The sequence below is a fragment of the Gadus chalcogrammus genome, chromosome 22 (genome assembly GCF_026213295.1).
Source record: "Gadus chalcogrammus isolate NIFS_2021 chromosome 22, NIFS_Gcha_1.0, whole genome shotgun sequence".
NCBI classification, from domain to species: domain Eukaryota; kingdom Metazoa; phylum Chordata; class Actinopteri; order Gadiformes; family Gadidae; genus Gadus; species Gadus chalcogrammus.
Genome location: NC_079433.1, coordinates 3,926,457 through 3,939,105, shown reverse-complemented (window position 1 = coordinate 3,939,105; position 12,649 = coordinate 3,926,457). Strand labels below are relative to the sequence as shown.

At 49.5% G+C, this 12,649-nt stretch overlaps 1 protein-coding gene across 1 annotated transcript in view; it reads left to right on the top strand.

Moving 5' to 3' along the window:
• Positions 1-12,649, top strand: part of crybg2 (crystallin beta-gamma domain containing 2) — a 50,738-nt gene that overhangs the window by 9,864 nt on the left and 28,225 nt on the right. The window contains exons 3-8 of the mRNA XM_056583409.1: positions 3,789-3,947; positions 4,160-5,907; positions 6,313-6,607; positions 6,707-6,898; positions 7,028-7,351; positions 7,496-7,710. Of these exons, the coding sequence (XP_056439384.1) occupies positions 3,789-3,947; positions 4,160-5,907; positions 6,313-6,607; positions 6,707-6,898; positions 7,028-7,351; positions 7,496-7,710 (2,933 nt within the window). The remainder of the gene's footprint in view (positions 1-3,788; positions 3,948-4,159; positions 5,908-6,312; positions 6,608-6,706; positions 6,899-7,027; positions 7,352-7,495; positions 7,711-12,649) is intronic.

The window sequence follows — 12,649 nt, the reverse complement described above, 5'->3', positions numbered from 1 at the left end:
AAAGCTTTAGATAATCATTACGTTTTCCGAGAGAATATTAAAATATGAAAAGAATAATAAACATCCAGTTATAGGCTCAGCACTGCACTGGGCAAAGTGAGAAAGTCACTCAAGTCAGTGAGACACTGGCCTGTCCGTCTTTTCAGAAAGGTTGAAACAATAAATAATTTATGATGCAAAAATGTGCGTGTCTAGGTATAAACCATTTAATTATCATTGACTCATGAATTTATTTATTCATAAAGTAATTAGTCAGATAGGATAAGATGGGGAGTATTAATTTAAACACGCACACCCAAACACAAATGCCCACGTGTGCGTGTGTCATAGGCGTCCTCACCTTTTACTGGCCTAAGGACAATAAAAGCATTTGTTCATCCAATCGTTACCATACTGTGTATTAAGTTACACATAATTAGACACGTTTTCAAAACTAGTAGAACGATCTCTACATTTTTTAAATTTCTTGAGTTATTCTTTTATTTGCTGTTGAACCGCTGTCATGATTGAGGATCTTATGTACATAATGAAACTTGATACATGCAAGCCACACACACACTTGGAAGAACAGCATCTCAGCTCTCTGATAGAAGGTGCTGTTGTGTCTATCTGCCCTAAAGCACAAGAGACCTGAGCCAATCACTGCCGGGGAATTGAAGTAATTGAAGTAAACGAAAAAATAGGTTCAAAATGGACCAAATGTGCTTTGGTCCATCTCGTCTTTCTTGCTTATAACTCTTGCCTTTCCTGCATCTTAAATCAAATGTAGAGTGATTTGATATTATAATTACTCCCCATTTACCGGATGCAAAGGGGTGGCAGTGGCTCAGGCGGTAGTGCGCTAGTTCGATCCCCGAGCTCCTCCTAGCTGAGTGTCGAGGTGTCCCTGAGCAAGACGCCTCACCGTCGCTGCTCCCGACCAGCTGGCTGTCGCCTTGAACAGCCGTCATTGGCATGTGTGTGGATGAATGGAGCAGGTAGGGGTGAGGGCATCTTGCTCTAGGATGCCGAAGGGTAAACCACGGACTCCAGACCCTTTCATCCTGGAGTCAAACACCCTGATCAATAAACTGCCTGGTGGTAGTTAAACAAGAGACATTAACATTATTATTGGTAATTCAATATTTATCAGACTTTGTATTTAAGGTTTTTATGGGATGTGTGTTTGTGAAGTTTAGGATAACTAGAGGAAACAAGTGTAGACATAGGCTACATGAACAGCTATTTTATATTGTTCCAGCCTTGTGTTGCTGAAAGGGCTGAACCAACAGCTCATTACATCACATTTTCGGAGAATGCGCAACACTAATCCTGATTGATTTTTGGATTATTTAAAATGACACTCTCTGCATACGTCACAATACACACATACAGACAGAGAGACAGACACCCTAAGCCTCTCTAGTAAAAGTCTACGATGTTTATAGACTTTATATCAAACTGTATATTAAGTTAAACATAATTATGCACATTTTCTAAACGAGTATGATCTCAGCATTTTATAGATTTCTTGAATTATTGTTACATTTCCTGTTGAAACCAGTCATGATTAAGGATCTTGTATGAATTGTGAAACAAGATATATCTATATTTAAAGACATGACGGCATGCACAAATATTTTTAGATTTTAGTTTGTTTTTAGCATTACAAGTAGAGAGATGGCAACAGTAAAACGTAAGTGTCTTTACGTTTCTATTCTAGAAACGATTACTAAACCTTTTGCAATCTACACCAAGCACAGGTAACCAGTCATATACACAATTTCTGTTCACTTTTAGCAACGTATACACGATATCTTGGAATCAGAGTATATTTTCTATTACTGGAGTCAGATCGCTGTACATAAATGTGACCAATAGGGGGCGCCAGAGCACAGCGAATATCTCATCGCAGCACTGCGTTACTTAAATCAATCAGTCAAACATGTGCAAGAATTAAATGATTTTATTCTCTCTGCACTGGACATGGATACAACTTGCTTGGCAACGCCTATCGAAAGTAGAGATCAAATTCCTTATTTGATATGTCATTTATTTTACATATTTTATCATTGAAGCAGGAATGTATGGAAATATTTGTTATCATGGGTGGAACACCATGATGAACGATGGATGGATGACTATGTTTAGAATTTCCATCCTCCTTTGTCTCCAAGGTTGAACGAAACAGCCACACACACGCAAACAAATGCCACCCACACACAACAGCATCTCGGCTCTCTGACAGAATGTTCCGTGGCGTCTTATCTGCCCTCAAGCAGAAAAGATCTGAGCCAATAACTGCGGGGGAACCTATTGTCTCTGTCTTTCATGAGTCTTAAATTATGGTTCAATTCATTGTTAAGGTAATTAACCCTATTTACCAGATGTAAAGGGGCTCAGGAGGTAGAGCGGGTTCAATGGCAGCCGGAAGGTTGCTAGTTCGACCCCCGGCTCCTCCTAGCTGAGTGTCGAGGCGTCCCTGAGCAAGACGCCTCACCCTGATTGCTCCCGACGAGCTGGCAGGCGTTTCCATGCTTGACCCGGCTGTGACTGCGAGTCAGGGTTTACATTGATACCAGAGTTGGGTGCTGGGAGTTCAGATCCATCAAGGAGCAGTCAGGGGTCAGGGCCTCTTGCTCTGGGATGCCGACAGGTAGAAGGAGGACATTGGGTCTGGACCCAAGAGCCCTTAGTCCTTGAGTCAAACACCCTTACCAATACACTGCCCTAGTTCATTAAGTGGCCGTTAAACAAGACTCTGTTACTGTTGGTAATTCAATATTAATCAGACATTGTATTTATGCAGCAATTATTGCAAAGAAAATTTTTGTTCCCTCTTGTTATCCCAAAAAAAAAAGGGATAACAAGAGGGAACAAGTCCAGATAAGTAAATAAATTGTATATTATTGTATACTATCCTGCCTTTTGTTGGTGAAAGAGCTGATGCAACCGCTCACAATGTCGGAGAGTGGACAACACCAATCCTTAATGAGTTTTGGATTAGTTTTAACGACATTCTCTGACACTCTCATTACATAGTGTGTGTGTGTTTGTGTGTGCGTGTGTGTGTGTGTTTTGGGGTGGAGTCATGGAATGAAGATGGGTGACCTTCCCTCTTCCTCATGAACCATCACACAAATATTCATTATCTGTAATTACAACCTGCTTGCTATTAGCAATTTAAAAGAAGATGATGTGAATCTACTCCGAGTAACTATTAAACCGTATGCATATTATGAAAATATGATGTTCAATCATAGTTAACGCATTCATTCTTTGATGTTTATATGAGAGAAGAAGAGAAATAGATCATTATTAATATCCATTACACTGGACATTTGTTTGAAATCAATACAAGGTTATTACAAAATGCACTTCAGTTAATTAGTTTTATAGGACCTACCAAAATGTAGTAGTAATAATGATAATAATAATACATTTGATTTACATAGCGCTTTTCTAAGTACTCAAAGATGCTTTACAGAGTGAACACAAAATAAAATAATTTAATAAGAACGTATATATTTATTAGAAGATAAAAAAGGAGGTAGGGGAGTAAAGGGAAGGAGGTTATGTGAGGTTAAGCAATCTTAAGAAGCTGGGTTTAAATGTAACGTGAAATAGGATAAAAATAGATAGAAATATTCCATCTCTCTGCTGTACCATCTCCTGTCTCCAGTGGCTGATTCTCTTTAAGTTCTTTAAGTATTCCGACGTGAACCACCGAATTCCCAGGTGATGAGTCCCATTTTCCTCCTCCTCCTCCTCCTCCTCCTCCTCCTCCTCCTCCTCCTCCTCCTCTCCAGGCCAAAGACCTGAGCCGCTCCGATATGGACCTGAACAAGCCCAAGAAGTCCGGAGCCTTCAGCTTCACCCTCCGCAAGAAGAAGCGGGACAAGGACCGGGAGGAGATGTCCAAGAGCGTGATCGGACTGCACGGCCCCTGGACCCAGGGGCGTGGCGAGGTAGGGCTATCCTCAAAGTCACAACTCCTCTCTGTTCTGGCACCGCAGTGGTGGAACGAGGGAGGGGTATGGTGGGCGGCTATATGTATGTATTAGAGATACATAGTATATATTACTTAACTGCTTTGTGAGGTGGCTCATATTTATCCATTTATTCACGTGGGGATTTTAGTAAAGTTTACGGCCGGTTTGGTCTCTGTGTACGTTTGCAGCACCTGGACGTCAGCCAATGGGAGCTGGCGTCACGGCAGGGGGCCTCGTTCGCCATGTCTCAGCCGGAGCTGGACACGGCGGACACCTTCGACATCCCGCCGCCGCCCCCGGTGGCCCTCAGCCTCCAGGCCCCCAGCCTCCTGGCCCCCAGCCTCCTGGCCCCCAGCCTCAAGGCCCCCAGCCTCAAGGCTCCCAGCCTCCTGGCCTCTCAGCGCTCCTCGTCGGCGGACTTCCTTAGCAGGATGGACCCCCCCACCTCCCGCGACCCCCAGGCCTCCCGCGACCCCCCGGCCTTCCGAAACGGCCCCACCCTCCACGACCGCCACGGCCGCCTGCGCTCCCTGGAGACCCTGCTGGACAGCCCCGACGCTTTCGACGTGGACGGGGGGCTGGGCGAGGTGCCCCTCGCCACCATGCCCGAGCTGCTGCTGCTGACGGCGCCGTCCTCGCCGGCCCCCCCGGCCCCCTCCCAGCGGCGGCACGACCCCGGGAAGCACCAGGCCCAGCTCTCCCAGAACCCCGTCGCCGGCCCCCCCGCGATCCCCGGGGGACCCCCCGCCGAGACACAAGCGCCGGTGTGCTCCCCCCTCGCCTTCCCGAGGTCGACCCACCCTGTCCTCTCCCCGGTGGTCCTGATCCAAAGTCACAAGATCAACCCCGTCCTCCCCGTCGTCCGTCCCGCCGGCAGCTACTCGTCACGGGACTCCGCCCCCGCGCACGCAACGCCAGAGCTGCCTCCGACGGCCGGCCTCAAGATGGACGCCGACGCTATCAAAGCCCTCCTCGACCACTCTCGGATGGACCCGGTCCAGGCGAGCTCCCCCCTGATCCAAGGCGAGGGCTCGGTTCCAGTTCTCCCCGAGGGATCCAGCGACCTCGTCGGCCCCTCGGGAGGCGACACCCCGCTGTCCGGCGAGACGTTCCAGTCGGTCTTCTCCCAGAGCTTCACCACCGAGGTGTTCTCCGCCATGCTAAATACGGGCGAGCCCTCCGATCACGTCGTGGAGCAGGACCCTCCCCCCCAGCCGCCGTCTCCCCCTCCTGCCCGCCGCCAGGAGCGGTTCGACGCACCGCCGTGCGTCCACGACGACGGGGGGTTCCCTAGAAGCCCCCCCGTCCCGGTGGGTGTTCCTGAGCACAGACCGCCTGTCGTCGACGTGGTGCGCGATGCGGTGACTGACGTCTCGGCCCCGTCGGCAAAACCGGCCTCCACGATCGACCCGGTCTCCACGACAGAACCAGTCCCTACAGCGGACCCGGTCTTAACGACAGACCCGGTCTCCACGACAGAATCGGTCTCAAGGACCGATCCGGGTCCCAACGCAGACCAGGTCTCCACCACAGACCAGGTCTCCACCACAGACCAGGTCTCCACCACAGACCGGGTCTCCACCACAGACCGGGTCTCCACCACAGACCGGGTCTCCACCACAGACCGGGTCTCCACCACAGACCGGGTCAACGAAGCCTACCGCGCTCCGACCGACGGCAATGACAGGGGTGCGACCTCCACGTACCAAGTCCCCCTTACGGAAACAGAGCACTACCATCACATCCTCGGTACCCTTCAGCACGATTCCCTCCTCCCTGTGAGCCTCCACCCCCGGACGGATCCCACGCCTCCCAGCCCTGATCCCCGGCTGGAGAGGCCGTCCCACACGGAGACGACAACAACCTCCCCCACTGTCCATTCAGACCCCGAGCCGGCCCGTCAGGACTCGGCACTCCGCCCCGGTCGCCTCTCACCGTCGGAGGGGAGCGCTCGCTATTCAGCCCTGAAACCCGAGGAGCTCGGCCCTGATGCAAACACTGAGGCTCCAGTGTCTCCGATGGAGCCGCCCGCCCCGCCCCACAGCGATCGCCCTGGTTCCCCAGGGACGGCCGACACACACACACAGCTCTCCCTTGTCCCGAAACGACCAGAGTTTGTCACAGTCGGTCACAACGTCTTGACTGGTCCTGAACCCTCTCCTTCTCTGCCGCCTGAAACAATGGCCGCCTTAAATCAACAAGAGACAATGGGGGAAGAGGAGGAGGAGGAGGAGGTGGAGGAGGAAGCAGCAGCAGCAGAAGAAGAAGAAGAACAGGAGGCCTTCTCAGCGGGGGCCAGAGGGCAGCCGGACGTCTGCTCCCTCGAGCCGGCGCTTCTCAGCGTGGGGTCCGACGGGAGCAGCGCCATGGACGTGTTCTTCAGCGCCGAAGAGGACAACGCCACCGATGGCGAACTGGACGACGTGTCCACCCTGGGGGAGAGCGAGGACCCCGACGCCGTGACGGAAGACGGCGGCGTCTGGTCCGCGAGGGAAGACCCGTTCGAAACCCCCCGGGTCACCCCCGGTCCCGACGGCCCGCCGGGAACAGTCGGCGCGTCGGGAGACGGGACGGCGGCGCTCCCGAGCGACCGGATTGAAACGTGGGGGAGACGCCTTGAGCGGGGGAACACAGAAGTGCAACAGCAGCAGGCGGCGGCCAGGAGAGAGTCCCCTCCTCCTCATCCTTCTCCTCCCGTCTACTCCCCTCCGCCTCCTCTTCCTGAAGGGGAGCAGCAGCAGCAGGGGAGGGGAGGGACCGGGGCCACGGAGACTTGGAGGAGGTGGATAGACGTGGAGAGTGTGGGGGGGGGGTCGGATCAACAGAGGGAGGTGGAGGCGAGGGCGGAGGCAGAGCCGCGCCCTGCCCTACCGGTCCGACAGGTGGAGACGCTGATGGAATGTGAGCCAGCCCTGCCCTTTTCTCAGGTGTGCAGCCAGGTGGAGGAGGAGGAGGAGGAGGAGGAGGGGGAGGAGGAGGAAGGGGGGGTGGAAGGGGAAAACCTGATGCCGCTCATTCTCCCGGTAACAGGAGAGCCGCCTGAAACCCCCTCCCAGGTCCCAGATCCCCTGGGGAGAGAGTACCTGCCGCACGGAGGCGCCTGCAGGGCGGCAGAGGCGAACGCAGAACACCTCCAGCCAGACGCACGCACGTTCATCGACGTCAGCGCAGCAGGCCTCGACACGAGCACCCCAGACCCTGCCGAGCGGGGGGAGACAGGGGAGGCCAGGGGGGGAGGAGCCGTGTCCCCCGTAGAGGGGAGGGCGTACGTGCAGGAGGGGGGGTCAGAGAGGTCATCGCCCGTCGGTTGTCGTGGCGACCCTGTGGACAGAGAGGGCGCAAAGACCCCCGTCACCCTCATCTACGACACGCCACACACCGTGAACCTTGACGCCTCCACCACCACCACCACCACCACCACTACCTCCACCTCCCTCCCCCCTCCCTCACCCTCCTCCTCCTCCTCCTCCTCCTCCTCCTCCTCCTCCTCCTCCTCCTCCTCCTTAATCTTCGGCGGTGCCAAGCTGTCAGAAGCCGGCGAGCGCGTCACGGCAGATCAGATAGAGGGAACTAGGACAGCGTCTCCGGTGGCTGATGTCATCAGAGCTGCCAGCGACGCACCGGAGCAGACGCCAGTCAGCCAGGCAGACGAGGCGAGCCGCGGGTCAGGACTCGACGCTTCCACCGAGAACGCCGTCCACCTGCCCTCCTTCCCCGCACGGACCGGCGAACCACAGGGGTGAGTGAGGAGGGCGGGGATGGGGCCATGGTGTTGACACATGATTAGAGGGTTTTATTGCTGGACTGGGAAAGTAAGGGCGTTTCAAGTTTACATAAGAGGCTTTTGCCTGTGGGGCGACTGACAGGTGAGGCTGAGAACCACAGAAGCAAACCATTCAAAGTGGCTACAAGGCAGGAAGGGTGCTGCATGACCTATTTACTCAAACCAAAGTGAGTGCAATGTAGCGTTTTACAGAGTGTGTGTGTGTGTGTGTGTGTGTGTGTGTGTGTGTGTGTGTGTGTGTGTGTGTGTGTGTGTGTGTGTGTGTGTGTGTGTGTGTGTGTGTGTGTGTGTGTCTGTGTCTGTGTGTTGATAGGGGAGAAGGCTGTGTTTGGTTTCTGGGGGTGCTTGTGACTACATGTATGTCGTGGGAGTTTTTTTTATTGGCTATATCATAACGCTTACTCTAGAAGTTTCCATACTGTGTGTGTGTGTGTGTGTGTGTGTGTGTGTGTGTGTGTGTGTGTGTGTGTGTGTGTGTGTGTGTGTGTGTGTGTGTGTGTGTGTGTGTGTGTGTGTGTGTGTGTGTGTGTGTGTGTGTGTGTGTGTGTGTGTGTGTGTTCGTTCTTGTGAATTGATTCCTTTAAGGTTTGCTATGCTAGGAATGTTGCTTTCTTAATTGACTTCTGATTGGTTTGTTCTGTGGAACCGGAGAAAGGCTTCCTTCCAACTGCCGCATGTTGACGTTTGTCAATCAGATTTCTATTTGGTCTGCAGTGACGTACAGAGACGGGTCAATAAGGAACATGTAGGGGATAGATAGTGGATACAGAGACGGGTCAATAAGGAACATGTAGGGGATAGACAGTGGATACATGTGAAGTATAGGAAGATGCAGCCTATGAATACAGAGATGGATTAGAGAACATGTTGGGATTACACTGAATAAACAGATGTGTTATGATGAGCAGGTAGGTGTTAGACAGTGAATTTAGAGACAGAGCATGAAGGAGCGGGTAGGGGTTAGAAATACATATACAGGTCATAAAGGAGTAGGTAGAGGTTGGACACTACAGAGACGGGTCATTGAGGACCAGCTGTGGTTTAAATAGTACAGATAGAGGTCATGAAGGAGCAGGTAAAGTTTAGACAATGACTTAAGCAGCAGGTAATTATGCAACAGGTAGGGGTTGACTCTGAACACAGAGACAGGTCATTAAGGAGTAGGTAAGGTTTTGAGAGTGAATTCAGATGAATATCAATAATGGGTAGCTTTAATTAAATGTCAGTGTAGCTTTAATTAAGGGGGTTGAACTGGTTCCATGCAACCTGTGTTTTACTCCCAGTCTATACTGTTTTACTGTGATATCGTGTGTGTGTGTGTGTGTGTGTGTGTGTGTGTGTGTGTGTGTGTGTGTGTGTGTGTGTGTGTGTGTGTGTGTGTGTGTGTGTGTGTGTGTGTGTGTGTGTGTGTGTGTGTGTGTGTGTGTGGCAAGATGACAATGAGTGACATGTTTGAACAGAGACCTCTCCTTGCCAGCTTAAAGCACTGAAAGTAAACTAAGAAATGATGAGTACCATTATTATCAAGGTGTTTGAAAGTGTGTTCGCGGCACGCTGTGAATTGCGCAAGAACACAAAGCAAAGTGTGATAGTAAATTGGCACAGAGCAAATGGTTTTCTTTACAGGTGGAATGTGGACATTGATGTGAGGGGAGGAAGGAATAGATTTGCATACTATGGTGTTAACTCAAGGTTCAAGGTTAGCCTGGCTGTCCCTTGGTGGACCCTACAGCGAGAGACGGGGGGAAAGATCGATTCACGTGGGAATCAAGATTCTTTGCTTCCGCAATACTATCTAAAAATATATCATATGTATATATATTATATATATCATATAGTAATAATTTAATTGTTGTGGAGAAAGAATGTCAGCCACAAACTGTGACGTAAAAATAAGCTCAATAATGGGGTTGTCCTGCAGAGGGCGCTATAGTGAATTTGCTAATAGTCAAATAGCATCTCTATGTTCCAAATAATGACGATCCTTAAGAATCCAAATCCAAACGTTTAAACCAACAAAATATAAAAGTGCACCAAATATTTACAGAATCCCAAGGGGTGTGTGTGTGTGGGGGGGGGGGGGGGCTTAAATGGTAAAAAGCTTATGATTGGAAGTGAATCATACATGTGATTATGCACCTGCCTATAATTATGTACATTCATTTGTAGGTAACAGGCCATCTAACGGACAGCTTGTATGTTACATAAAATCTGAGCTGGGATTATTCAATTCATTACATATTACCATTATCAATTTAGTTCCAACATGTATATTTGTTTGTGAGGAACTGCAGCAAATGTAATTTTCTCGCTCTCCTGCTCTCTCTACTTTTTATATAAACTCAACAGTTGTCCTCTTTGTTCATCAAGTTATAATCAAGTGAATTGAGTCTTTACCCGTTTTTAACCACAAGAGGGCAGCATATATTAAATTAACTTCAGTTCTCTGTCAGAGTGAACAGCGAGCGACCAAGAGTTTCCTTTCCTTTCCATTCAAAGTGAATAGCCATTATACTTACTCTGTTTCTCGCGTAGATTGGGTTCAACTGAATATCAAAATCAAAGTTTATTTCAGCTATTGGTGTCTGTGTAACCAACCCCAATATGTAGCCTACTCCCAGCGCTCATTGGAATAATAATATAAAAAAAACGTCCCTTTTCACAACACGTCTATTCTTTCTACACTCGTATTAGGCCTGTGTCCGGTCTTAACAGAGTGGTATGCGTTACCCTGTGTACCCTATATGCTACATTGGCTACTAGAGTAGAGTTACAGTGGGGGGGGGGGGGTGTTTACTGCTGCAAACTAAGATGAATAATGTATGAATTAATCATTTATACAGCCGATAAAACTACATTTAAATGTCTGTAAAGGTGAGATAATTAGATGTTAATCTTTTCACACCATTGACACATTTAGAAGATTAGTGAGACTGTTTTTCCGGTCAAACATCATTCACTGCCGCTGCCTGCCGCAAGACAGAAACCACGGGGGGAGGAGTAACTAATCAACCATCACTCACCAGGCGGACAAGCTCACATGTCACAGAAAAATACTTTCAGAGGCCACTTCCTTCAGCCATGCCTCTGAGCAGGTATTTCCGTGGGTGTCTCCCTCTATGTATGGTTTTGCGTTTTTTTTTTTGTTTTGTTTTTCTGAAGGGGCTCGCCACTTGTAGGGGGGGGCGAGCCCCTCCTACGAGTTTGATTCCCGCCCCTGATCATGTCCTATCTCTTCTATGTCTGCACCCTTATTTTTTCTCTGGGGGCAGGGAAGGTTTCTGTCGGAGGGTGTTTGCCTCTCCGATAGCAGGTTCTGGGCTTCAACTCCGACACCTGTTTCTTGAATAGTAATTATCATAATTGCAGTTTTGTTTTGAACAAAGCGTCTGCTATGTGACTAAAGAGAACATTGTAGCACGGTGCTGAGGTAGTGAACTTGGTTGAACGCCAAAATGGTTAATATACAGGTTGAGCTTATTGTGGCCAGATAAAGGCTGCGTATCCGTCCGACCACAGGAGTACTGCTGGAAGGGACGCTAAGGTCAACCACAACAATGGAGCTTTTTGTGTTCTGAAGAGCTGTTGTGTTTAAAGTAAACTTCTCTTGTGATACAAACGTCTGGCATTTCTTTCTCTTGTTCTTGTTTCTTGGTTGATGGTGTCGCAGGCCGCCAAGACAAATTCCTTGCATGTCAATCCCTGATGTACACTCAAACACGAGCTGAATTAGAGCTGGGAGTCCGCCCGTAATGAGGTGTGAGTTATTTTAGCATTTCACTATGCAAACCAGCAGAAGGTCTACTCTGAATCGAATGGGGACCTATTGGTGTTAATTCGACCATATTGTTTTGTAGGGCGTTTATTCACCCAAAGCGACTCCTGGTGAATTTGCATGCAGCTCATCAAGGAGCAGGTAGGGGTGAGGCCAGCTGCATTGCTCAAGGAAGCCTGCCGGTAGTCTGAGGACATTGGGGATCAAGGCCACTGCCTTGGTGCTCGGACTTGAACTCCCGGCTCCGTACGCCATAATGGGAGGATTGTCATTCCTGAGTCGGTGAATGATCGAGTCGCCTTTATGTCTTTGATGCCACCGCCTCTTAAGACGAGACTCAAAGAAGATGCTCGCCATTCGACTGGCGGTGATTAACATTTCCGGTTTAATTGTAACTTGTAGCAGTTGAGTCACTGTGATGAACTGAAAAACAAAAACATATTTATTGTGTTGTGGTGAGGTCACCTTGACCAACTGATTATCTCAGAACGAGAGAAGACTTTAAAGGCGGTCTATACTTCTCCGGCTCATTTACCCTTTGCAATATTAATACTTTTTTGACACATGTATTGAATACATACATGTATTTATATGAAGCAACACTACTATATATCTTAACTAATACTGTGCTGTCACTTATACTGCCAGCCGTGCGTAAGGGCCTCACACCCACGGGCTTATGGGGGGAGGGTCACACGGGAGCACTGCATTGCTGCATAACTCTACATCCATCACATGGTCAACATGTTTAAAGAGACTCTGTCGGCACTTCTGGTATTCAAAGCCAGAGTCTGACTGCTAACAGCAGCGTGGAGCACCGCGTAGGAGTGTTTATGTAGCCCATGTTTGACAGCGACAGCTGTTTCGGGGTAACCACCATTCTGTGTGTCTTCTACCGGCCCATTGTCATTATGAACTGGTAGTACCGCATTCACGGTCGGATTATGGGCGCTGTTAGTTTGGCAGACACTAGATTGACATCTCGATGGGTCGCATTACTGGGGGTGCAGTCTTCACTTAAGTTCATTTGAGTTGACCTTTAACCGAGGGCGTTATGAAATATTTGCAATCTTTCTGATGAGGAATGTTTCAACCGTTGTAGAATAATTGTGGTGTTTT